The following is a 27321-nucleotide window of genomic DNA, read 5'->3' on the forward strand; positions in this document are numbered from 1 at the left end:
ATGGGTAAGATCATAAGCCTGCATATATATGTCTCTATATAGACAGATCAAGTAGGCATAGATCTAGGTATATAGATACAGTATGATACTGCACTTTAGAAGGCCCAGTGCTTCCAACTCTTAAACAGTCGCAGCATTTCTGATTTGGATGGTACCTCTCCACTGGACCCTTTATGTATAGGAAAGAAGAGTGAGACTCAACAGGGTAAAGAGGGAGGGTCACACAGCAGAGGAGGAGCAGGCATGGTGGGGCTGGTAGCCAGGATGAGAGTTTCTCCCGCTGTCTCTCCCCGCCCTGCCCTTTGAAATTCTTAAACATCATGCACACAGACACACATACACACACACACACACACCCTCTGCAGCAAAAAAAGTGTCTCCCAGAGTTCGAAGTACCTGTTTGGAAGACGACCCGCTTGAAAACCGGGATCTCTCAAAATTTGTCTCTTGCCCCCAAAATTGATCTCGTTTCTTCTCATTTGGGTCTCTTTTGTATTCCTGTCGTCTTAGACAAGCCTGCAGAATAACAACAAAAATGTTTCTTTGGCTTAGGTCTACAACTGGCTCTGATAACCTTATGCTTGGAATTCCTATTATGAGGAACATGCAATACAGACGTCCATATCTAAGTGTTCACCAATACCTCTTATCAGGTGTAAAGATACCCAGGCATCATTTCCTCCTCTCTTTGCCCCAAATGCCAGGTCAAGAATATTAGCTGCTGCCTTAACAAATTCAAACAACAGAGGCATTTTGTCAAGTACTTACCCCAAAGCTGCCTTTTAGAGCTGCCTTCTAGCTCTTTCTAGTACACTGTATTTACTTCTCTTTCTGTTCTCAGCCTCCCTTTTTTAAAAAACTGAAGTATGGTTAATTTACAATGGTGTGTTAGTTTCAGGTATACAGCAAAGTGATTCAGGTATACACACACACACACACACACATATTCTTTAGATTCTTTTCCATTATAGGTTATTACAAGATATTGAATATGGTTCCCTGTGCTATACAACAGGTCCTTGTTGTTTATTTTACATATAGTAGTGTGTATCTGTTGAAGAAGGCAATGGCACCCCACTCCAGTACTCTTGCCTGGAAAATCCCACGGACGGAGGAGCCTGGTAAGCTGCAGTCCATGGGGTCACTAAGAGTCGGACACGGCTGAGCGACTTCACTTTCACTCTTCACTTTCATGCACTGGAGAAGGAAATGGCAACCCACTCCAGTGTTCTTGCCTGGAGAATCCCAGGGACAGGGGAGCGTGGTGAGCTGCCGTCTATGGGGTCGCACAGAGTCGGACACGACTGAAGCGACTTAGCAGCAGTAGCAGCAGCAGTGTGTATCTGTTAATCCCCAAACTCCTAATTTATCCCTCCCCTCGTTCTTATTCTCTTCATTCTCCTCATGCTCACCTCCATTGCTCTATATCCCCTTGGGTCAGATTCCAAGTTACAGGGTAAGAATTCTGTAGATTTCCAGCTACAGGATAAGAATTTTCACACATGAGAACTTTAGCACATCGCTGTTCCTTCCACTTGGAATACCTTTTGCAGCACGCTCTCTTGGCAAACCCTGCTTATCTGCTAAGAACCAGCTCACAGGGCATCTCATCCCTGTAGTTTCTACCCTGACTCAGGGTATATTCTTCCCCAGCCCTATTAATTGCTCCTGTATACATACGTGACTTGAATTATGCAACTTTTCCACTATTGTATTTAGTTGTTTTATTTTTTGAGCCTGTTTCTACTGCTGATCAGCAAGAAATCCTGAGGGTAAAGACCATGTCTTTTGAATTCTCCAGCATCTAGCACTTAATGTTAGCTAAATTTCCTTTTTGTTTTGGAGGGAACTATCTATTCCCAAATGCAAAAATAAATAAAACAACCAAAGAATTGTTCCATTTTTAAAAACAAAATTTAGTACCAAAATATTTCTCTTCCAGTATTAGGACTGAACAAAATCCAAGGCCATTGTGTTCTATGGGCACGTCAATGGATTTTTTGTGTTTTTTTGAGGTATAGTTGATGTACAATGCTGTGTTAGTTTCAGTGTACAACAGAGTAATTCAGATATATGAATCACTTTTTTCAGATTCTTTTCCCATACAGGTTATTACAAAATCCTGAGTATAGGTCCCTGTATATAGTAGGTACTTGTTGATTATCTATTTTATATGTAGTAGTGTGTATATCGGAGAAGGCAATACTCCACTCCAGTACTCTTGCCTGGAAAATCCCATGGACAGAGGAGCCTAGTAGGCTGCAGTCCATGGGGTCGCTAAGAGTCGGACATGACTGAGCGACTTCACTTTCACTTTTCACTTTCATGCACTGGAGAAGGAAATGGCAACCCACTCCAGTGTTCTTGCCTGGAGAATCCCAGGGACGGCGGAGCCTGGTGGACTGCCGTCTATGGGATCACACAGAGTCGGACACGACTGAAGTGACTTATTAGCAGCAGCAGTGTGTATATATTAATTCCAACTCCTAATTTATCCCTCCCTTGCTTCCCCTTTGGTAGCCATAAATTTGCTTTCTATGTCTGTGGATCTATTTCTGTTATGTATATAAGTTCATTTGTGTCTTTTTTTTTAAGATTCTACACATGAGTGATGTTCAAAGATATTTATCTTTATCTGGCTTTTCAATTTTTATTTATTTTTGCATAGTGCTTTTGGTGTATCTAAGGCCACTTTTCATAACCCAAGGAAACAAAGGCTTTCTCCTATTTTTTTCCTAAAAGTTTTATAGTTTTACATACAGATCTATAATCTGGAATTAACTTTATATATGACATGAAGGGCTTCCCTAGTGGCTCAGTTGGTAAAGAATCTGCTTTCAGCCCAGGAGACTGGGTTTAATCCCTGGGTCTGGAAGATCCCCTGGACAAGAAAATGGCAACCCACTCCAGTATTCTTGCCTGGAAAATCCTATGGACAGAGGAACCTGGCGGGCTACAGTCTGTGGGGTTGCAAGAGTGAGACAAAATTTAGTGCTAAACCACCACCATGATGTGAAATATGCATGCTAAGTGACTTCAGTCGTGTCTGACTCTTTTCAATCCTATGGACTGTAGCCCACTAGGCTTCTCTATCCATGGGATTCTCCAGGCAAGAATACTAGAGTGGGTTGCTGTGCCCTTCTCCAGGGGACCTTCTGCAACTCAGGGATGGAACCTGCATCTCCTGCATTGGCAGGTGGGTTCTTTACCAGTAGTGCCACCTGGGAAGCCCTATATGAAGTATGGACCCCGATTTATTTCTCTTCTCTTCTCATCTCTTCCTCCTTCCCTTCCTCCCTTTGTATATGGTTTCCCTTCCAATTGTTTCATCATCACTTTTTAAAAATAATTTTACTTATTTATTTTTGGTTGTGCTGGGTCTTCGTTGCTGTGCTGGCTTTCTCTAGTTGCAGCGAGCGGGGACACTCTCTAGTTGTGGTGTGCAGGCTTCTCATTGCAGTGGCTTCTATTGTTGCAGAGCATGGGCTCCAGGGCTCGAGGGTTCCTGGGCTCTGGAGCACAGGCTCAACAGTTGTGGTGTACCGTTTTAGCTGCTCCATGGCACGTGGCATCTTCCCTGATCAGGGATCAAACCCATGTCCCCTGTACTGGCAGGTGGATTCTTTACCATTGAGCTGCCAGGGAAGCCCTCAACTGACATTTTAAATACTGCAAAATAGCAACACTTCTTGCAGAATTTCTATAGGTCCAATAACTGAACTCACCTTTGTCCTGCCAGAGCCGAATTATCCACTGCTATAGTAAAGAAATGCAGCATAAAGACAATCTTATTTCTAAACGAGGCTTGACATCTCCCTTTTCCTGCCTGGGTAAAGAAAGGAAAGATTCCTTCCACATCTTTTTCCCTCTGTTAGAAAATGCATCTCCTTCCTTGAAGGACTTGCCAGAATTTCATGGCCAAGGGGAAAGCCAGTATTCTGCCACAAGGTTAAGAGTAGAAATGACCTGATATTAACAAAACATTTACCACTTGGACTTGGGAACAGAGAATCAGTTACACCGTGCTTCACAACTGATTGGCAGGTGAAGCACTGGTTTCAGAGTTCATCTACAGCGGCCAGGTGGCACCTGCAGCAAGGTGAATCCTGGATACTTATAAGAAAGGTATCATTTTACCCCTCCTTGCTTGGAAAGGGAGAACACTCCAAAATGGAGGAATTTTTCCCCTTGTTTTTGTTCAGTCTCCAAGTTGTGTCCAACTGTTTGCGACCCCATGAACTGCAGCACGCCAGGCTTCCCTGTCCTTCACTATCTCTAAGAGTATGCTCAAACTCTTGTCCATTGAGTTGGTGATACCATCCAAACATCTCATCCTCTGTCTCTCCTTCTCCTCCTGCCCTCAATCTTTCCCAGCATCAACGTCTCTTCCAGTGAGTTGGCTTTTTGCATCATGTGGCCAAAATATTGGAGCTTCAGCATCAGTTCTTTTCAGTGAATATTCAGAGTTGATTTCCTTTTGGATTGACTGATTTGATCCCCTTGTTGTCCAAGAGACTCTCAAGAGTCTTCTCCAGCACCATAGTTCAAAAGCATCAACTCTTCAGCACTCAGCCTTCTTTATGGTCCAACTCTCACATCTGTACATGACTACTGGAAAAACCATAGCTTTGACTATTTGGACCTTTGTTGGCAAAGTGATGTCTCTGCTTTTTAATATACTGTCTAGGTTTGTCATAGCTTTTCTTCCAAGGAGCAAGCATCTTTTAATTTTGTGGATGCAGGCACCATCTGCAGTGATTTTGGAGCCCAAGAATATAAAATCTGTCACTGTTTCCACTATTTCCCCATCTATTTGCCATGAAGTGATGGGACTGGGTGCCATGATCTTAGTTTTCTGAATGTTGTGTTTGAAGCCAGACTTTTCACTTTCCTCTTTCACCCTCATCAAAAGGCTCTTTAGTTCCTCTTTACTTTCTGCCGTTAGAATGGTATTTTCTGCTTATCTAAGGTTGTTGATATTTCTCTCAGCAATCTTGATTTCAGCCCTTGGTTTGTTATTTTCAAAAATGATGCCATATATTCAATAAATAGCTAAGCCTTTTAAATAATTCTGAACAGTGTTTGTTTTAATAAATAATTTAAATAAGAACACCACCACCCCCAATACTGAATAGTAACTATAATAAGTTAAACAGACACCAAATGATAGAATAAACCAAGCTAAAACTAAAAAGAGTCAGCTGGAGAGGTCAGTAAAGTCCAACTAAATATGGGCCTCTTTTTCCCTATTTCTTTACGATGAGTGGTGGAGCTCCTGTTGGGGGCAGGGGAGCCCCAGCCTGTAGTATTGTTTCCTGGAGCCTCAGAGGTCTCTGTTACCCTAAAGGCTGGGGAAGGAAATGCTGATGGGCTGAAAGTGGAGGAGCCCGTATTAGCAACTGCATGCAGGACCGAGGCAGATTTTGTGGGATGAACAGAATTCTTGTGGGCTGAGTGTTTTTTGAAACTTCTCTCCAAGAATGCCTGCGACTTAAACATTTCTTTACTAAAAGGGGAGGAGGAATAGAATGATTTGCAATGTTGAGAAAAAAATGTTTTTCCCCTCTAGTTCTCCCCCTCCCTCCACCTTCTCTCATAGAGGAGCAGAAGAAACCAGTGGCAAGGTAGGTACTTTCTAATTTTAATCTTGAAACAGCCAAGCAATCTTTCCATGTAAATCAAACACTAGTCCTCTCCAAGTTACAGTTTTGCTAAGAAGGGGACATGGGGACAGAGCTAAGTTTGGACTTCCAGTCCTAGAAACAGCAAGAATCTGGCCATACCCCCCAGCCCTACCCAGGGACCAGTTTTCTTGTTATTTGTACATGTGAATGATCTTTTGTTGTTGTTTTCTGATGTTGATGCGGTTTCTGCTTGGAGGGTCCTGAAGGGATAGGGGCTGAGGAGTGTGAAATTCCCAGGATGGGGAGAAGGAAAAGATTTGTAATTCATCGTCACCAGGGGCTCCCCTTATCCTGGGACTTTATTTCTCTTTCAGTTTCATGTGTCTGGAGCTAGAGTGCTATAAATAAGTTTCTGTTCTTGTGGCAAGAACTGGCTGAGTCTTGAAGTGGAGGCTCCAGGTAACGCCTTGTTTCTTCTTTCTGGGGAGAATCGGGGCTTCTTCCTTCGCTCCTCTTTGGTGTCGCACCCGCTGGACCCCCAAGCCCATCCTTCTGACTGTAACACGTGCTCAGGTTGCCTTCTGTGCAGAAGGTACCACTGTGGGGCCGGAAAACAAACGTGCCTGTGTGCCTGTGGGGGACGATGTGGGCTTTGTGATTCACTGTAACTCAGTATTGGTAAACACAATGGGACCCAGCTCTGCCACTTTCTAGCACTGTGACCTTGGGCAAGCTCCATAGATTCTTGCTTCTCTCATCTTTGGGATGGAGGTGTCTCTGTGCTGCAAGACTGCAGGGAGAGCCTGAGGGACTGTTGGTAAGATGCTTAGCAAGCAGAGTGATTGGCTCGCTGTAGCATTCAGTAAAACTTAGCATCATCACCATCTACCACCACCATCACCATCATCGTCACCACTACCATCTTCATCGTAGTCTTAATCAACTTCTAATTGTTTCCAATCCCACGTCTGGGTGTACTCCTTTTTTCTAAAGTCTGCTCTTGCCAAATAATGTGACTCCAATCTTGGCTGTGGAAGAAGAAAGACTCTTCTTGCAGACCTGACGTTCATCCTTGTTTATCTGCCCCAGAAGCAGAGGTCGGCTTGCTAAGCCCACCCATCCCCTCAGCAGCCAACTGAGGAACTCCCACTCCCAGTCATGCAGGCTACCTCTGTAAACCACTTGCTTCAGAATTACAGCTTTCTGAACCCACAGGGATGCTCAAAGTTTCTTTTGTCCCTTTTATTACCAGCCCCTTACCAGCCCCATTCTTCTAGTCATCATCTGGGCTCCTGGTACCTTAAGAAGCCACACATCCCAGGAACTCTTCCAGCTTCACGGTTCTGGTCTAAAAAGCATTGTAATGATGACCCAACTCTACATCTTCATCAGCAAGGTTATTGTTACTCGAACCCCACAAGCATTTTGAGAAGTGGGACTTACTTCGGCCTTCAGTTGCTTTTAATTGTTCTTATGATCCATCACGGGCTACCCTGGTGGCTCAGTGGTAAAGAATCTGCCTGCCAATGCAGGAGACTCTGGTTTGATCCCTGGGTTGGGAAGATGCCCTGGAGAAGGGGATGGCTACTCACTTCAGTATTCTTGCCTGGAGAATCCCATGGCCAGAGGAGTCTGGTGGGCTATAGTCCATGGGGTCACAGAGTCAGACACAACTGAGTGACTCCATAACAACAATGATCCAACATGCCTAACTCAGAGTTTGGGCTTTTAATTATCACTGGGGACATTATCAAAGTTCATCAGTTTTAAGAGGTTGAGAAATCAAAGGTATAAAAAACAGTTTGATATGCTATTCCCCTCCAGTGAGTTTTTTTGTTTGTTCTATGAAGAGTAGAGGAATGCACATGTCACATATCCCTCCCCGTGACTCCTGCAGGAGAAAAAGTTGAATTATCTCTGTTCCCTCAACCCCCCGAGTGGATAGTCCCCAGACTCGTGCCACCTGGTGCAGTGACCCATCACATCCTTAAACAAGTTTATATCATCATATTAGGTTTTGATCTGTACTTGAAAGAATCCGAATGAAAAATAAGCAACATGAAGTGAAACCCATTTGAACCCATTTGATAGAGTCTAGAAAATCATCCTGAAATGCCAGGTGTAATCTTTCTTTTTAGCTTTCAGTGGATGTTAACGGCTAAATTTTGCCACAAGCTACATAAACACATTTGACCAAAAGAAGGGGAAATAAAAAGCTAAACAGCATGAACACCCTTGAAGAAACAGAGCCAAATTCTGAGATGGTGTATAATTACGTACTAGCTACCAGATTCTGAAATAGCATGTAATATGCCAAATAGATGTTTATTTCCTCTTGGTTTTTCAAAAGTGTCCCACCCAACCACTGAGAGGCACAGCATCAGAATAACTCAGGGTGGGTTTACCCTTCCTCTCCTGCTGCTAGCAGACAGACCTGTAAAGGCACTGCTAATTTGGTGCATACCAGCCTGAAGAGTATTTTAGGCAGTTGCAGGAATAGTGTGTATAGCAGGTTTCTAAGGGCTTCAATTTGAGCCAGTTCATTAAAGGCAAGTCCAGCACAGGAAGGCGTATGTGGCAAAGGTCTATGATTTGGGAGTCACATCTGGTTATTAGGCCTTACACTATTGTACACCCTGAAATGGGGAGTCCCTTGCACATCACTGGGGTCCGAGTAAAAGCTGGGGTTTCCACAAGTAACTGGCCAAGCTCACTGATGCCCCAGGGTTTCAGTATCTACCCAGTGCAAAGTCTATCTTAGTAAATTATCTAAATACACACAGGTTGTATATGGACCAAGTTATTGAGGGGGTCATTAAACTCATGCAACTGATTTTTTTTTTTCCATGTGGACCATTTTTAAAGTCTTTATTGAATTTGTTACAGTATTGCTTCTGTTTTATGTTGTGTGTGTGTGTGTGTGTTTAAGAGGTTTTTTTTTTTTTTTTGCCTGCAAGGCATGTAGGATCTTAGCTCCTCGACCAAGAATTGAATCCGCAGCCCCTCTGTTGGAAGGCGAAGTCTTGACCACTGGACCACCAGGGAAGTCCCATGCAACTGATTCTTAAATCCCTACTTTAAATCTTTTCTGGAAGAAGGCGAGGGACAGAGTCAATAATATAACTCATCACTATTCCCATCAAAGTAGTTTCTGTGGGTTGCTATATACTTAATTCGACAATCCTCAGAACATATTAAGGACAATCAAATTTATTTTTGTAGACCTTGTGGTGAGTGGTTTTGAAAATGCTCAATGAAGGTGGATTTGACTTTGAAGATTAGTTACAAGTCAGCTGGACCTGTGTCTGATAAACATCGTTGGTGGTCAAGTTCGCTAATGCTGGCTTTCATCAATGACAAGGCATTCAATTCAACATAGGAAAGTGACTCTGTCCTTCCCTGAAGAAGTTGTGGTCCAGTTTGATAGAAAGACATACAAAAGACAATTCCAATACAATTTCATCAACAATGAAAAAGAAGTATGAAAAGGGTGCTTTGGTATTGGAGTGATAGAAATGTTCTAAAACCAGATGATGGTGATGATAGCAAACTGGGTAAATTTAAACTTAAAACAGGTGAATTTTATGATATGTAAATTACACTTAAATAAGGTTTTGCTTTGTTTTGAAGAGGGTGCTATGGGAATAGAGAGGGTCCCATGGGAATACAGAGGGCCCCTCTAGTTCTAAGTTAAAACTATGGTCTTCACCACTCTTGCTGAGAGAATAAGGACCAGGGAAGGGAGGTTAGAGAAGTGGTGGAGGATTGGGCTGTTCTTGCTGTGGTTCTTGGGTTTGGGACCTGCCTCTGTGTGAGGGGAAAACGATGGAATTGCATACTCAGTTCTCATTTTCCATACATTTCAATCTGGAAGGTGGCAAGGCTGCAGGCAGGGAGACCAGATATGAGGATATTTTAATAAACTTGGAGATAAACCATGGAGGTTGGAACCAGGGCAATGGCCACAGGATGAGAAGGGAGGCACAAGTTCATGAGCTTTTAGGTAAACTCAGCAGGACTTGGTAACTGGCAGGGGTGGGGGTGGGGGGATTGTGCGTGGTGACAAAGAGAAAGGAGTCAGGGAAGGCTTGGGCCACCATCTTCAGAGAGGGGGTGCACAAGAGGATGATCGGGGATGGACCATGCAGAATCCACCATGGACGTGCTGAATTCAGTGTGCCTTTCCAACTCCTAGATGGAACCATCCAGCAAGCAAGTGTGTATGGGATTCTGACACTTTGAGAAGACTCAGGATTACAGATCATGAGTGTCTGACTCTCTTTGCAACCCCATGGACTGTAGCCCTCCAGGCTCCTCTGTCCATGGGATTTCCCAGGCAAGAATTCTGGAGTGGGTTGCCATTTCCTTCTCTAGGAGGATTTCCCGACCCAGGGATTGACCCCATGTCTCCTCCATTAGCAGGCAGGTTCTTTACCACTGAGCCACCTGGGAAGCCCCATCAGTGTATGAGTGGTAGTTAAACACATAGGAAGGGTTGAGATGGGCCATAGAACCTGTGAATTAGGAGAAAACTGGGCTGATGGAAACCTAGGGGAATTAACACGTGATGGGTAGAGTGAGGAATGTGAGTGAAACAGGAGGAAAACCAGGAGAACGTGATGTCAGGAAGCCAGAGAAGTAATGTTTCAAGAAAGAAAGAGTAATGGCCCCAAATGCAGATAAAGCTTCAGAAAACAAAGAGTTAAAAGTTATCTTAGGAGACTAACAGGCCAGTAGGTAATGGGATGCACTCGAGGGAGCAGGGAGTGGAGACAAAAGTCTAGCTGACTGTTTGGGGACATATGGAGACTAGAAAGTGCAGGGGTTGCGGCTAGAAAAGGACTCATGGTCCACAGACAGCTTTGTTCTTTTGTTCTCAGTGTGAGAGAGTTGAACGTGTTTGTGGGCTGAGACAGTAAGAAGAGAAGGAATTCCAAGGATGCAGATGAGAGGTCCACGGATGGAGAGGGGCTGGGAACACAGGGGCGTGGACCAAGCTCTCAGGTCCGGCCCCAGCAGTGAGAGTGTCCTTCTCCCCTTGAGCCTTGAGGGCTAGACAGGCATGCATCCCGGAATGGAAGGGGAAGAGCTGAGTGGGGTCCCACCTGTCGGCCTCAAGTTCTTTGGTTTCGTGTGTGTGCAAAACAGGGAGAGATGGTCCTTGTTGAAAGTACAGGAATGGGAGGTTTGAAAAAAATAAAGTTTAAACCGTGATAATGGAGGGAACTGATGGACAGAGAAAATATTGGAGTTATCCTTCATCCCTCTTTCCCTCACTCTTCCTCCCTATCAGCAAGATGTCTGTGCGGCTTCTGTTGATATTTCCTGGGTCAGGCTGCTTCTCACCACCCCCACTGTCACCATGCTGGTCTCGCCTAAATTTTTATCAGTTTCCTTACAAGTTTCTCTGCAGCTTCTCTTGCCCTTTTCAGTCCTTTTCCCACACAACAGCCAGAGTGATCTTTTTTTTTTTTTTTCCCCCTAAATTCATTTATTTCTGGCTGCTCTGGGTCTTCATTGCTGCGCACAAGCTTTCTCTAGTTGCGGCGAGTGGGGAGGTTCTCTCTAGTTGTGATGTGCAGGCTTTTCGTTGCAGTGTGTTCTTTTGTTGTGAAACACAGACTCTAGGCACGTGGGCTCGGTAATTGTGGCTCACGGGCTCCAGAACGCAAGCTTGACAGCTGTGGTGCCTGGGCTCAGTTACCCTGAGGCACGTGGGATCCTCCCACACCAGGGATGAAACTGGTGTCTCCTGCATTGCAAGGCAGATTCTTAACCACTGGACCATCAGGGAAGCCCCTGAAGTGATCTTTTTAAAAAGGTAAATCAGGTCATACCACTCTCCTGCTTTAAATTGTTTAATAATTCTCACTGGGATAAGAGTAAGCGCCAAAGACCAAGCTTTGCCCTGAGAGACTCGATGTGATCTGGTCCCATCCACATCCTCCCTTAGTGTTTCAGCCAAGCTGACCTTCTTTTGTTTGCACCATTAGTTCCCGCCACAGGGCCTTTGCACCTGCTTCCTTGCTGCTCAGGATGCTCTGACCAGCTCTTTCCCATCATTTTACCTCCAGGATCAAATGTTATTTCCTCAAAGAAGATGCCTTGCCTATGTAAAAGAGCATCACCCAACCCCCTTTACCTCTGTTTTACTGGCCTCATTAAATTTATCATATATATTATATTGTCTCACATATTAATTTACTTGTGTGTGTAGCTTGTTTCTCAGTCATAGAATAAGAACTCGGGGAGAGAAGGGACTTTGTTCAGAATGTTGTTGTTGTTCACTCGCTCAGTCATGTCCAACTCTTTTCTGCCCCATGGACTGTAGCCAGCCATGTCCCTCTGTCCACAGGATTTCCCAAGCAAGAATACTGGAGTGGGTTGCCATTTTCTTCTCCAGGGGATCATCCCAACCCAGGGATCGAATCCAAGTCTCCTGCATTAGCACGTGGACTCTTTACCACTTGAGCCACCAGGGAAGCCCCGTTCAGGACACAGTAGGCACTTAATAATAATAATTATTTATAAAAACAGTGTTGAAAGTGTCCTTATTAACAAGCACAGTGTTGAAAGCCCAAGTGAGATTAGAAAATAAAGCTGCAAGTGACTCCAAGCTGCGCGGTTGTGCGGTTTTCTTCAGGAGAGACCATCACATAATAAGATTGATCTTCTTACGTGCCTGTTCCGAAGACAGTTTCAAGCAAGTGTGTCCAAACCTGGGCTCTGTGGCAGAGACATCTTTGTGGAAAGCAGAGGGCCTCCCAGTGTGACCAGTTCGGATGTTTACGTTCTTATTATCTTATAGAAATCCCCTCAATTCTACAGCCTTGGAGGTGGATTGACAAGAGTAGGAGGCAATTGCTGACTTCATTTCCAGGCCCAGAGCTGAACTGTATTATACAGGTGAAATCAGGTTACTGAGATCGGTCTGGTTGCCTTGGTGACATGGGAGGTTGGGTTATATTTGAAATTGCCAAGAAGGGGAAAAGCCTGATGGTGACAGGTCTCTGTTCTCCTTCGGGAAGGAGCACGTTTCGATCCTCAGCTGAAGCTAAGGATGTGCCTCCTTGGTTGCTGAGGGTGACCTCCAGCCAGTGGGCTGAGTGACACTTTCTAACTGCTCCCAGAATCCCACAAGCCAGTCTGGTAGGTTTGTCCCACGCCAGCTCTGGGTAATTACATCATGACTTCTCAGGCTCCCTGTCTGTTTTGTTTTTGCATGTAAACACTGTAACTAGGGTGACGAAGAGTTAGCTTGTTGTAGAATGTGTTAACCACCTTTCTTCTGGCTGCAGGACAATGGAAGGGTGTGTTGTTTGATAAATGGTAGGGTGACCCGGTTAACTCCTTAATGTCTTTTTTTTCTTGATTGCTGGTTTATCCAATTTAAGCCCTGATATCATTTGTTGATAAGGTTTGTGTGCCAAGCCCTGGGCTAAATACTTTAAAAATGTTATTTCATTTCCATGAGGATATAATGGGGGGGGGGGGGGGGCGGGCACAATTATCCCCATTGTACAGATGAGGAAACAGACTCTGAGAAGTAGCTTTTCATTGGTCACACAGCTGTTAAGTATGGGTTTTTGAGATTTTTTTTTTTTACAGATTTTTTTTGTTGTTGTTGTTATGGACCATTTTTAAAGTCTTTACTGAATTTGTTACAATATTGCTTCTGGTTTTTTTAAATATATTTTTAATTAGAGGATAACTGTTTTACAATGTTGTGCTGGTTTCTGCTGTACAACAGGCTGAATCAGCCGTAAGCATACATATATCGCTGCCCCCCACCACCCTCTTGAACCTCCCTCCTACCTCCTCATCCCCATTTCTCTAGGTTGTCCCAGAGCACCAGGTTGAGCTCCTTGTGATCTACAGGCAACTTCCCACGGGCTATCTATTTCACACGTGGCAGTGTGTATGTTTCCGTGCTCTGCTCTCAATTCGTCCCACCCTCTCCTTCCTCGCCTGTGTCCACAAGTCTGTTTTGTATGTCTGTGTCTCATTGCTGCCCTGCAGATAGGCTCATCAGTACCATTGTTCTAGATTCCACGTATATGCATTAATATACTGCTTCTGTTTTACTTTTTTTTTTTTGGCTTTGAAACATGTGGGATTTTAGTTCCCAGAGCAGGGATCAAACCTGCACCCCCTGCATTAGAAGGCGAAGTCTTAACTACTGGACTGCCAGGGAAGTCCCAAGCGTGGGGTTTGGCTTTTGGAAACCTGTTACTGCTTCTCATATACCAGTACCGTTTCCCCGATTCTCTCCTCATACTGCTGGTGGAAGAGAATTCTCACTTCCTGCTATTACCTGGTATTCTGAGTCCACCTTGTGCTGCATGTCCCGCAGATATTGAACATCACTGACGAACTTCTGCCTGTCCTTTGCTTCGTGTAACATGATTCTTAATCCCCGACCTGTGTATAGAAGATGAATAAATGTGCTGTGATATAACCCTTTGTTGCTTTGCCATTTGGGGACTTCTCTTAGTATAATTGCTTTTATTCTCTTATTAATCTCATGTCCATTGTTGGAAGGGCACAGATGCTCCTTTCAGACTCAGAGGACTCTTTGTCTGGGTGTCGATGCCCTTACAGCCCTCTTGTTCCAGACATAAATAATGTAGCCACTTTCATCAGCTGGCTTCAGCCAGCCTGTCCTGGTTACTCAGAGGGAGTTAGACCGGCAGAAGCAGTTTGACCACATGACAAAAAAGAACCTAGCTCGATTAGCAATGACCGAAGCTCTGAGCCCCGTGGTCACATAAACGCATGGACTCTACAATGATCACACCCCTATTCCAATTCAGGCACTCCGCTGGGCATGGGGGTCAGGTGGTCTGGATGATGACATGGCCCTGGGCTTTGTGTTTCTCAATCTAGGGTGGAAGCCAGCACTGAATATGGTAGTCCCCCAGCCCCTCAGACTCCACATGGCTTTCTCACAAACTGCTCCTCCTCCCAAGTTTTCTGGAGGGAACGTTGGCATCAACCAGCTGGCTGCCCGAGCAAGTAACCTGGGTGGCTTCCTTCACCCTGCCCCCTCCTAGCCCAACCATATGAAAACCAAGTCCTAATGGTTTTCATCCCTGAGTATCCCTGGGATCCATCATGATTAGAGCACAGGCACTAGTGTGAGACTCTCTGGGTTCAAACCCCAAGTCTTAGAACTTGACAGTGGACCCTGATGCTGATAAGTGCGACGGAGCAGAAACACGGGGTCTCTGAGAAACTGTCATTGGGGGAGGGGGAGGCAAGGTTTTCCTTAGGGAAGGATACTGGCTTTGCTAAGGAGTGAGCTGGGCTGGAAATGGGACAGAAAGGATCTGGGACAGAAAGGACAAAAAGTACAGAGGTTTCAGGGCAGGAAGGGGATGGGGCAGCTGGAACACAGGGAGGCCAGGAAAGCCACGGAAGGGCTGTGGGCCCAGCTCACAAGGAGCCTTGGAGGTTGGATTCAGAGTCATATAAAGCCCCTGGAAGGTTCCATTCAGGGGGAGGACATGATTAGATCTGCATTTTTAAAGTTCCCTTCAGGGGATTCCCTGGTGGTCTGGGGGTGAAGACTTCATGTTCTCACTGCTAGGGGCCCAGATTCAATCCCTGGTCGGGGAAGTAAGATCCTATAAGCTGTAGCCAAAACCAAAACAAAGCCAAAGGTCCCTCCAGCTGTAGGATAGAGACTGGATGGAGGGTGGGGGAGGAGGTAGAGGAAGAATGGAAGTGGACAGGCCACTGGGGACATGTTAGAGGAATCTACGTAAGATGGTGCCCAGACTTGGGTCACAACTGGAGGGGAAGAGGAGGAGGAGCTCATAGCTACTGTTTATGGAGCCTCTGGAAGTGCTAAGCAGTGTTTGACACATTTAAACATACTAACTCACACAATCTTCACCATTGCAGCAAAAATTAGATCTCTTTTGCAGACGAGGAAACTGAGGCACAAAGGGATTAAGTAACTTGTCTAGGGTTACAGAGCTGGTAAGCCCAAGAGTTGGGGTTTGAACCCAGGGAGTCTCATGCCAGTGCCCACGCTCTAATCATGATCAGTTCAAGGGACACTGAGGAGGGAAAAATCATCAGGTCTTGGTGATAATAAAAATGACATGATAATAAAAAAGATGGAGGTATAAAGGCAGCAGGCTGCCCAGGTTACTGGCTTGGGCAGCCAGATGGTTGATGCCAATCCTCCCTTCAGAAAACTTGGAATGAGGAGCAGGTTTGTGAGAAAATAATGGAGATTTTGAGGGGGCCGGGGACAGCAAATGGAGATGTCAAGTAAGCAGTTAGATATACTGCTCTGGAGCTGACTAGAGAAGGGAAGACTGGGGCGTTGCTGGCATTTTGGTAACAGCTGCAGTGGAAGGCAGGGTGGGTATTGAAAAGAGAATGATCACCCAGGACAAAATTCTGAGGACCACTGGATTTTAAGAACAGGAAAGGCAGCAGAAGAGAAACTCTGGGAAGAAGCCAGAGAGGCAGGAGGAAAACCGAGAATCAGGTGGGCGCAGTTTCACAGATGCTGAGAAGTGCGTGTTTCAAGGAGGAGATTATTAATAACCTTGGTGAGAGCCTTTTAGTGGAGTGACGGGGCCGAAGACAGATTGCACTGAGTTGCGTAAATGTGAGGTAAGGAAGTGCAGACGATGCTTTCAAGAAGTTTGTCTCTGACTGGTGTGGTCTAAATTTATGACAAAAACATTGAATTAGTTAATGGCATAGTTCATAGTGAGTCTACTGGCTTTCATTTATAAGGTCATCAGGGGCCTATTAACCAGTGAAGCTCTTTTACTTATTTCTTTCTATCTATCTATCTATCTATCTATATATATATATTTTTTAACTGAGATATAATTGACATATGGGCTTCCTTGGTAGCTCAGTGGTAAGGAACCTGCCTGCCAATGCAGGAGACACACACAGGTTTGATCCCTGGGTTGGGAAGATACCCTGGAGAAGGAAATGGTGACCCATTCCAGTATTCTTGCCTGGGAAATCCCATGGACAGAGGAGCCTGACATAACTAAGCACTACCTCATTGACATATAACATCATATTAGTTTCAGGAGTACATTGGTATTTGTATGTATTGTGAAAGGAACACCACCATGAGTCTAGTTAATATCTGTCAGCCCACATCATTACAATTATTTTTTGTTCTTGTGATGAGAACTTCTAAGATCTATTCTGTTAGCAATGTTCACATATACTGTGTTATTAACTATAGTTACTATGTTGTACATTGCATCCTTAGTATTTATTTAATAACAGAAAGTATGTACTCTCTAGCTCCTTTGCCATTTCACTCTCTTCCTACTCCATGCCTCTGGCAACCACCAAGCTGTTCTCTGTATGCTCTCTGTATCCATGAGTTTGGTGATTTCATTTTTTAGATTCCACATATGAGAGAGATCATGGTATTTTGTCTCTCTCTGACTTATTTCACTTAGCCCTTAAGGTCAATCATGTAGTCACAAATGCCAAGGTTTCCTCCTTTTTTACAGATGAATAATATTCCATTATGTGTGTGTGTGTGTGTGTGTGTGTGAGAGAGAGAGAGAGAGAGAGTGTGTGTGTGTGTCCATGAGTATGTGCATGCTCAGTCATGTCCAACTCTTTGTGACCCCATGGACAAGCTCCGCCAGGCCCCTCTGTCCATGGAATTTTCCAGGCAAGAATCCTTTAGTGGGTTGCCATTTCCTTCTCCAGGGGATCTTTATAGATACACCACATTTTCTTTATCCATTCGTCCATTGATAAGACATTTCAGTTGCTTCCATGTCTAGGTTATTGTAAATAATGCTGCAATGAACCTAGGGGTGCATATATTAATATCTTTTTGAGTTAGTGTTTTCATTTCCTTTGGATTAAATACCCAGGACTGAAATTGCTGTGTCAAATGTAGTTCTATTTTTAATTTTTTGGAGGAACCTCCATACTGTTTTCCATAATGGCTGCACCAATTTACATTCCCATGAACAGTGCACATGGGTTTTTCTTCTCATCTTTGCCAACACTTGTCATCAACATTTGTTGTTTCTTTCTTTTTGATAAAAGCCATTCAAACACATGTGAAGTGGTATCTCGTTGTGGTTTTGATTTGCATTTCCCTGATTAGTGATGTTGAACACCTTTTCATGCACCTGTTGGCCACCTGTATGTCTTCTTTGGGAAAAAGTCTATTCAGATCAGCTCATTTTAAAAACCAGGTTGTTTATCTGCTATTGAGTTGTATGAGTTATTTATATATTTTGTATATTAACCCCTTATTAGATATATGATTTGCAAATATTTTCTCCCATTCTGTGGGTTTGCTTTTTCATTTTGTTGATGGTTTTCTTTGCTGTGCAGAAGCCTTTTAGTTTGATGGAGGCCCACTTGTTGATTTTTGCTTTTGTTGCCACATTTAAAAAATCCATTGCAAGGACCAATATTGAAGAATTTACTATCTTACTTCTTTTAGGAGTTTTATGGTTTGGGGTCTTACGTTCAAATTTTTAATCCATTTTGAGTTGATGTCTGTGTGTGGTGTAAGACAGTGGTCCAGTTTCATTCTTTTGCATGTGCCTGTCCAGTTTTCCCAACATTGTTCATTGAAGAGGCTATCTTTTCCCCTCTGTATATTCTTGGTTCCTTTGTCATAAATTGACCACATATACATGGGTTTATTTCTCTATTCTGTTCCATTCATCTATATGTCTATTTTTCTTCCAGTATCATACTGTTTTCATTACTATAGCACTGTAATATAGTTTGAAATCAAGACGAGTGATGCCTCCAGCTTGGTTCTTCTTTCCTACATGTGTTTTTTAATGACAGTCATGTGACAGATGCTGCTGGAGGCTCTGGGGAAACAGCAAGATAAGGCAGAGGACATTCTTGACCTCAGGTGTCTGTATTCTATGGCTCTCCTTCCTTGTTTGGTTTATTTTTCCAGTTGTTCAGGTATTGGCAGAATCAGGTTGCCTCTGACTCATGGTGACCCAGTGTCTGGTCTGGTCTCTATGAAATCTTGCAAGATTTATCATTGAGCCCCAAACAATATCGTCTAGGAACTTGTATTGGCCCCTTGGGGCATATTTTCTCTCATTTATAGCAAGTTGATCTTTGTGAGTCAGAATCCAAAACTACAATCTGATAGGTAGTTCCACAGATGACACACAAAGCCTAAATTTTGTCTCTGAGAATTTTAATAGTCATTTATGGAAGTCTAATTTAAGAGACTACTTTTAACTTTTCATATGAATTTGTACCTGCATAGAATAAACTTATGTTCCCACGCTTTTCAGAAAACAATGGTGTTAAAACTGGCAGAAAGATGAATCCCTGCTGCTACTGATGGAAAGAAAAGCCTGTCTGAATATTAATCAGGCAGAGAACATAAGGATTCACAATGAAAATATGTTAATGGTCACTAAAAGAGTGTATCCCAGAATCCACTTGGATGATACATTTTGGTTACAAAATTAACCTGGAAAAACCAGCTAATCTCTCCTGGCTTTAATGCCGTGTTATTTTAAGGAGGCTTCTCAGTCAAGAGACATGAAATAATTTTGTCTAAAGAGGTGGGAAATAGCATTATCTGAATTACTCCATGCTAGGTTACCTCTGACTTCACAATCACCTACCAAATAATGGACTTTAAAATTGCCTACAAGTCTCTTTGTCCTCCCATAAACTCTCTATGACTGGACTCTACTATAAAATCAATATTTGGAAGCATCGTGGTGCCACATTTAATCTCTTACTTAAATACATCAATACTTTGTGAGATTAAACAAATACTCTAGGCCCCAAAGAAACAGATTATTAGAGCTAGATCAAGGAGATGATGGGTAGGTCACCACAGTTTAGGTGAACATCCTCCACATTTCTGAAGTGGCGCTTGAACTTCATACTGGACTTCGGGTTTGGAAAACTGAGCAGGAGGAACCAGAAATGGAAATCACTATATGGAAATAAATCCACATGAGATCATGCTTCATGTGTGGATCTCAGCTTTGTGGGCCTACTCAACCAGATGGCCATTTGAAGCCCCAATTTTTTTCTTAGCAAATACAGGCAGGTGGAGGGGAGGAGAGTGATAATAACATGTGGGCAGGGAGCATGTTTCTAAAACAGCATTCTGTATTCTCTGCTGTTTCTCACCTTTGAACTGCTTCTCAATTCAATATCCACTCATGGTTATGCACACTTCTGTTTTAAGTCTCTGGTGATAATGTGCCAGTTTGGGGCTTTAGAAATCCACAGGAGAAGCCATATTAAGTCAGGAGAGGGAGCAGGAAATGAGAAGAGAGGAGGAGGAGGCATGTGGGAGAGGAAGTCCTACTTGGCTGAAAGCGAGAGTGAACAATTCTTCTTGGCCTCAAAATTCTACACGTCTGTGAAAGTTCAGGGAGGAATATTCTAAGAACTTTGTGACATATGCCTTCCTCTCTAGTGTCAATTTCCAGTGAATTCAGACTTAATTTCCCTGACTAAGGAGAAACAAAGTCTGACTGCCGAATATATTTCTTCCAGTGCTCTAAAAAAATCACATGTGCTGTCTTTCTGTTCTATGGTCACGTTTCACAAAAAAGAATTGATGGGAAGGGAGTTCTTTTTATTATTAATAATAATCAAGCCATTTCACTGTTTTCTTATGATGTTCTCATATTATGCTGCTTCTGCTATGTCACTTCAGCCGTGTTGGACTCTGTGTGATCCCATAGACGGCAGCCCACTAGGCTCCCCCATCCCTGGGATTCTCCAGGCAAGAACACTGGAGTGGGTTGCCATTTCCTTCGCCAATGCATGAAAGTGAAAAGTGAAAGTGAAGTCGTTCAGTCGTGTCCGACTCTTAGCGACCCCATGGACTGCAGCCCACCAGGCTCCTCCATCCATGGGATTTTCCAGGCAAGAGTACTGGAGTAGGGTGCCGTTGCCTTCTCCATCTCATATTATAAGTGTCATCAAAATGAATATGTTATTGCTTCACTCACAAAGAAAAATGTCAATGTAAGCCCCTCTTTCAAGTTAAGGTTCCTCTGAACCAAAACCTAAATGGCTGTATTTATATTTATACTTGATCATCAGGTTTATGGGCTTCCTTGGTGGCTCAGATATTAAAGAATCTGCCTGGAATGTGGGAGACCTGGGTTCAATCACTAGGATGGGAAGATCCCCTGGAGGAGGGCATGGCAACCCACTCCAGTATTCTTGCCTGGAGAATCCTCATGGACAGAGGAGCCTGGCGCGCTACAGACTACGGGGTAGCAAAGGGTTGGGCAGGACTGAGTGACTAAGCACTGCACATCAGGTTTATAAATCTCCCACCTTTCCATAACTCGGTGCTGGGAAGAAGGATTGTAGACGCTTTATTCATCTTCTTTACACAATTAATTTGTAATAACAAAGATTACAAAATTTAAAATTTAACTTTCAAAAATCTTAAAAATTCGAAAAATCTGTAAAAAAAAAAAATCTTAACTTACAAAAATATTTTGAGTATAGGCGACAAATATGAGTGATTTAGGCTCACTCTTCCTAACATTCCACTACTGAGAGAATAATACTATGACCGAAGAAAAAGACGGGGAACTGAGAGGGGCGAGGGTAGATGGTTTGACTCTTCCATCCGATTTGCCTAGGAGATCGGGGGCGGGGTTGGGGTGAAGTACTGTAAATGGCTTATGAGAAAAGTTCTTTGGCGTTGACTTCCCTTTATCAATCAAACCGTGAAAGAGCCGGACGGTCATACACTGACCATCAAGCCCAGAAAAGACAGACTCAACGTGTAACTGGGAAACTCTGGGGCTGGGCGGGGATGTCACAGGCTGGACCAGCAATTCGATGCTCTCAACAATACTAATAATTTCTCACTGAGGGGCCGGAAGGGCCGTGAACCGTATACTTCTCTTGGAGTATGGGGGGGAAGTTATGTGGATGCAAGGGGCCTGCCAGAGTGCAAATACAGGACCCCCACACCGTGTCTGAGGTAGAAAAATGCGGGGGGTGTGGCCAGCTGAGAGGGAGTGACCAAGTCCTTAGGATTTAGGCGGGATTCCGCACCCCCCTCCCCCTCAACCCCGTCCCAGAATCGGAGTCGTCTCAAGGAAAAGTGATCTCCCATCTTTTTCCCCCACATCCTCGGAGGACCAGGGGCCGCGCGGTCGCGGGGGCGGCCGGGCCGGCCGTTACCTTGCGGGTCAGTCCTCTCCCCCTGGAAGGGGCTAAAGGGGCCGAGGGGCGGGGCAGGCGGGCCGGTCCAGGGCGGAGGAGCCGCCCATCAATCGCGCGGGGCTGTCCCGGTGCTCTTCTTCCTCCTCGCTCTTCTCTCCCGCCTCTACCGGCCCCTCTTCCTCCTCCTCCCCGGAGGCAGCTTTTGGCGGCGGCGGCCGGGCTTGCTAGGGGCGGAGGCGGTGGGGGCGGCTGCCTAGCGTCCTCCCGTTTCCTTGGCAACCCGGCCCCCGCCCTCCTCTCGCGGCCGTGGAGGGGGGGGGGCGGGGCTGCGGCCGTGGAGGTCCTGAACCCGGACTTGGGAGCCCGGCCGGTTGCCGTGGGAACTAGTCGGGATGCTATCCGGAAGGCCAAGCGGCGATGGCGGCAAGCGAAGAAGAGGTGCTGAAGGAGTCGGATTGGCTTTGTCTTGATGTCCAAAGCCCAGATCTAGATATTGAGGCCTTCGCTCCTGCCCGGATTAGTGCTGAAGAATGAAAACCAGAGGGGAAAGTATTTTTAATCGAATAAAATAATATTAAAGGCAACACAACGGTAGAGGGAAAGACAGTGCAGCCCTGCAGTCTGAGCTGCGCAGGGGATCTCTGAAATGTCTGCGCCAACATAAAAAGGAAGAAATAAATGACTAAGGGGGTCACCCCATCAATGGTAGATCAGAGACAGGAGTCCGGTTTTCTCTTGGTTGTCAGTAATCTTGGCTGCTTTTCCCAAGGCTCTTGGAGGTTTAGACTAGTGCCCGCAGATTTGCAAAGAAGGCGCCTGAGCCTGTGCTAGATACGCCCTCTGCCAGGTTTATTTTTGTCTGTGGTTTTCGTAGGCAAAGATGACTCTCTTCCATTTATTGTGCATATTTAGACACCTGATAACTTGGCAACTAATGTCAAGTTCTGGCATTTTTGATTGGGTAGAGAATAGGGAAAAGGGAGAATAGAAATACTTGGACTATTCATCCGTGCTCAGAATCCTCAGGTGTCCGTGCTTTGGGTGTCTTCTCAGTAATCCCCTAAATCCAGTTGACCTCCATGTCTCCTGCAGCATCACACACCTTTCTTTCTTTTATCACCACCACCCTAGTTTGGGGCTCTGTGACCTTTTAACTAATCTTCCCAGGTGGCTCAGTGGTAAAGAATCCACCTGCCAGTGCAGGAGATGCTGGAGATGTGGGTTCAATCCCTGGGTCAGGAAGATCCCCTGGAGAAGGGAATGGTAACCCACTCCAGTATTTTTGCCTGAAAAATGCCACGGACAGAGAGCCTGGTGGGCTACAGTTCATTTGGTAGTAAAGAGTCAGACAGGACTGAGCACCTGAGCACGCACGCACAACCTTTTAACTGGGTTATTAGATGGGCCTCCTAACCACACCCTGCATCCCTGTCTTCCACACCCTATGCCCACCATTTCCATTGTTCTAAAACCAGCACAGATCCAGTGTCATTGAGCCACACGTTAGGAAGCTCTCAAAATACCTTACTCCCTGGGGAATGAAATCCCTTCCCCAGGGCTTACCTTCTTGCTTTTCCTCATTCAGCGCTTCTTCAATCATACTTCCACCAGAAGCAACTGTGTGTTACACACTGAACATTACTCCCTGCCTTCATACCAACTCCTAAGGCACATCCTGAGCCTGGCAGAGCCCAGATCAAATATATTGAGTTGGCCAAAAATTATGTTTGGGTTTTCCATACTTTTATGAAAAATTTGAATGAAATATTAAGCCAACCCAATATTTACGTGAAGTCTTTATTTTGGGCACTTTGTCATCCAGCTTTCATTGGTTCTTCAGCAATCCCTAATACCTGTCCATCTCTTGTGGCATTGTTGTCGTTCAGTTGCTCAGTTGTGTCCAACTCTTTGGGACCCCATGGGCTGCAGCACACCAGGCTTTCCTGTCCTTCACCATCTCTCAGAGCTTGCTCAAACTCATGTCCATTGAGTTGGTGATGCCATCTCATCCTCTGTCATCCCCTTTTCCTCCTGCCTTCAATCTTTCCCAACATCAGAGTCTTTTTCAATGAGTCGGCTCTTCACATTAGGTGGCCAAAGTACTGGAGCTTCAGCTTCAGCATCAGTCTTCAAAATGAATATTCAGTGTTGATTCCTTTAGTATTGACTGGTTTGATCTTGCTGTCCAAGGGACTCTCAAGAGTCTTCTCCAACACCACAGTGCAAAAGCATAAATTTTTCTGCGCTCAGCCTCCTTTATGGTCCAACTCTCACATACATACATGACTAGCTGGAAAAATCATAGCTTTGACTGTACAGACCTCTGTCAGCAAAGTAATGTCTCTGCTTTTTAATATGCTGTCTAGGTTGGTCATAGCTTTTCTTCCAAGGAGCAAGCATCTTTTAATTTCATGGCTGCAGTCACCATTTGCAGTGATTTTGGAGCCCAAGAAAATAAAGTTTCTCACTGTCTCCATTTCCCCCATTTATTTGCCATGAAGTGATGGGACCAGATGCCATGATCTTAGTGTTCTGAATGTTGAGTTTTAAGCCAGATTTTTCACTTTCCTCTTTCACCTTCATTAAGAGGCTCTTTAGTTCTTCTTCTCTTTCTTTTTATTTTTTAAAATTTATTTATTTTTTATTGAAGGATAATTGCTTTACAGAATTATGCTGTTTTCTGTCAAACATCAACATGAATCAGCCATAGGTATTCATATACCCCCTCCCTTTTTAACCTCCCTCCCAATCCCACCCCTCTAGGTTGATATAGAGCCCCTGTTTGAGTTTCCTGGCCATACAGCGAATTCCCGTTGGCTATTTTACATATGGTAATATAAGTTTCCATGTTACTCTGTCCATACATCTCACTCTCTCCTCCCCTCTCCCCATGTCTATAAGTCTATTCTATATGTCTGTTTCTCCACTGTTGCCCTATAAATAAATTCTTCAGTACCATTTTTCTAGATTCCATATATATGCGTTAGAATACGATATTTATCTTTCTGACTTACTTCACTCTATAATAGGTTCTAGGTTCATCCACCTCGTTAGAACTGACTCAAATGCATTCCTTTTTATTCCATTGTATATTATTCCATTGTGATATGTACCACAACTGAGTGATATTCCATTGTGTATATGTACCACAACTTCTTTATCCATTCATCTGTTGATGGACATCAGGTTGTTCCCATGTCCTAGCTATTGTAAATAGTGCTGCAATGAACAATGGGATACATGTGTCTCTTTCAATTTTGGTTTCAAAATGGATTAGGATTGGATTAGGATTGCTGGGTCATATGGTGGTTTTATTCCTAGTTTTTAAAGGAATCTCCATACCATCTTCCATAGTGGCTGTATCAATTTACATTCCCACTCCTCTTTTCTTTCTGCCATAAAGATGGTGTCATCTGCAAATCTGAGTTTATTGATATTTCTCCCAGCAGTCTTGATTCCAGCTTGTGCTTCATCCAGGCTGGTATTTTGCATGATGTACTCTGCATATAAGTTGTAGGGTGTAATGTAAATAAATAGGGTGACAATGTAGAGCCTTGATGTACTCCTTTCCCAATTTGGAACCAGTCCGTTGTTCCATGTCCAGTTCTAATTTTGCTTCTTGACCTGCATGCAGGTTTCTCAGGAGGCAGATAAGGTGGTCTGGTATTCCCATCTCTCGAAGAATTTTCCATAGTTTGTTGTGATCCACACAGTCAAAGTCTTTAGTGTAGCCAGTGAAGCAGAAGTAGCTTTTCTGGAATTTCAGTAGCCCAATCCATATTCTGTTCTTGTTGTCAGCTAGCCATTAAGTAATCCTTATTAAAGTATTAACTGATAATTGAAGCATTAACTTAGAAGTACTAACCCACGACCTCTCCCCACAGTTTGTGCTTTTTGAAAGGAGGTGCTTAAAGATGCAAAAATCTTTAAGACACACTGGACTGAAACTGTAATAGTGAAATGATGGGTAGAGAGTTTGTTCTGCTGGAGCGAGGACATCCCCCTCAAATAAAAATGATTATAATGATTAACACTGGAGGAAGTTGAAATCCAGATGAGATAGTCAAAGAGAAGTGACCTGCCTTAGGACACATGGCAAGTGGCTCAAAAGCAGGGCTTCCCATTCCTGATTCCCTGATGATACCTACTAGTAAGAAAAGCACCTTGGTACATATCAGACCCACATTTTTCTTCCAGTTCAACATCTGTATAAAACAATAGTTTCTACCTCAAAAGATTTCTATGGGGATTTGAGAGACAGGACAAGTGAAACACTTAACATCTTACTTGATATACAGTAAGCACTCAATTGGGCTTCCCCACTGGCTCAGGAGGTAAAGAATCTGCCCGCAATGCAGGAGACACAAAAGACATGGGTTCAATCCCTGGATTGGGAAGATCCCCCAGAGGAGGACATGGCAATCCACTCCAGTATTCTTGCCTGGGAAATCCCATGGACAAAGGAGACTCGAGGGCTATAGTCCATGGGGTCGCAAAGAGTTGGGTATGACTGAGCACTAGCATGCACTTAAGCACTCAATAATCAGTAGCTTTACTTTTTGAGGCATATTTTAAGATTTTATTTACTGCATATGCATGTCAGCCATACATTTTTGAACATTTGTAAATCTTCAAAAGGTTTGGAGATGTCACTTCATGTCTCAGTTTTAAACTCTTCTACATTTCAAGTGTTTATGAAAATTAACTTCTGTGGAAAGAATCATGGTGTCTTTGCAAGAGGGAAAGAGTTCCAGAGGTCAGCTTGTAAAAACTTTTATCAAGCAACTCCTATTACAGTGTTTAATGGGTAAATTTGAGCTTTGTTGTTGTTCAGTCACTAAGTCATGTCCGACTATCTGCAACCGTGAACCGCAACATGTCATGCATCCCTGTCCTTCACTATCTCCCAGAGTTGCTCATGTAAATTACTAATAAGACTAGTTCTAGCCTTAAAGAGCAAAATGCAAAGAACGTGAAATGTTACATTGAGGAAGAAGCACAATTCCTGGTTGGGGAAAGGATCCTGCTCTTCATTGCTCTCTGCATGGTGTCCCTGATGGATGATAAACAAATGAAGGGAAAAAACCAACTTAAGTAGATAGTAGATTCAAATGACTGAGATATTTGGTGTTTGCAAATAAGTATCAAGAAGTTCTTTAGATTAATTTAAGGGTTCTGCAAAGGGCAACTTCAAGTATAAAATTTCAGAAGTAGACTGTGTATTAGGTTTTAGAAATCACATTTTTTGAGGGAAATATTGAACTCAGTACAAAGAGTAAGCTGTCTAGGGCTGTAGCCTGCTTTCTAAGCCCCTGAGGGTTAGGTGCCTCATGGAGACCTGGCCCAGCTACTTGATCTGGAACAACCCATACTTTCTTTGTTCACCTAGTATTTCCTCTTCCTAAGAACGAGTCTAACTAGGTCACTTTGTCACTGTCTAATCAGGAGCTCCCCTGATGGACATAGTGCTTCATGCCAAGTGGTCCTACAAGGAGATGGGCTCCCTCATACGCAATATGGTCATTTTTTACCT

The 27321-nt window shown here is 44.0% G+C and overlaps 1 protein-coding gene across 9 annotated transcripts in view; it reads right to left on the bottom strand.

Moving 5' to 3' along the window:
- MARCHF10 (membrane associated ring-CH-type finger 10) overlaps positions 1-22084 on the bottom strand; it is a 100983-nt gene extending 78899 nt beyond the window's left edge. For 4 of the 9 annotated variants that reach the window (XR_003030706.2, XM_015458885.3, XM_024980355.2 and 1 more), the window contains exons 1-3: positions 21807-22083; positions 13939-14045; positions 397-516 (exon numbers count right to left, since the gene is read on the bottom strand). Coding sequence is in view for 7 of the 9 variants with exons in the window: in XM_015458885.3 (XP_015314371.2) it covers positions 397-516; positions 13939-14028 (210 nt within the window). In the remaining 2 variants the exon portion in view is untranslated. Of the gene's footprint in view, positions 1-396; positions 517-13938; positions 14046-16188; positions 16282-19775; positions 19977-21806 lie in introns of those variants that run through there. The other 5 variants (XR_009491557.1, XM_059878198.1, XM_024980353.2 and 2 more) reach the window with 4 other exon arrangements.
- Positions 22085-27321: the final 5237 nt, after the last annotated feature.

The sequence above is a fragment of the Bos taurus genome, chromosome 19 (assembly GCF_002263795.3).
Source record: "Bos taurus isolate L1 Dominette 01449 registration number 42190680 breed Hereford chromosome 19, ARS-UCD2.0, whole genome shotgun sequence".
Classification (NCBI taxonomy): domain Eukaryota; kingdom Metazoa; phylum Chordata; class Mammalia; order Artiodactyla; family Bovidae; genus Bos; species Bos taurus.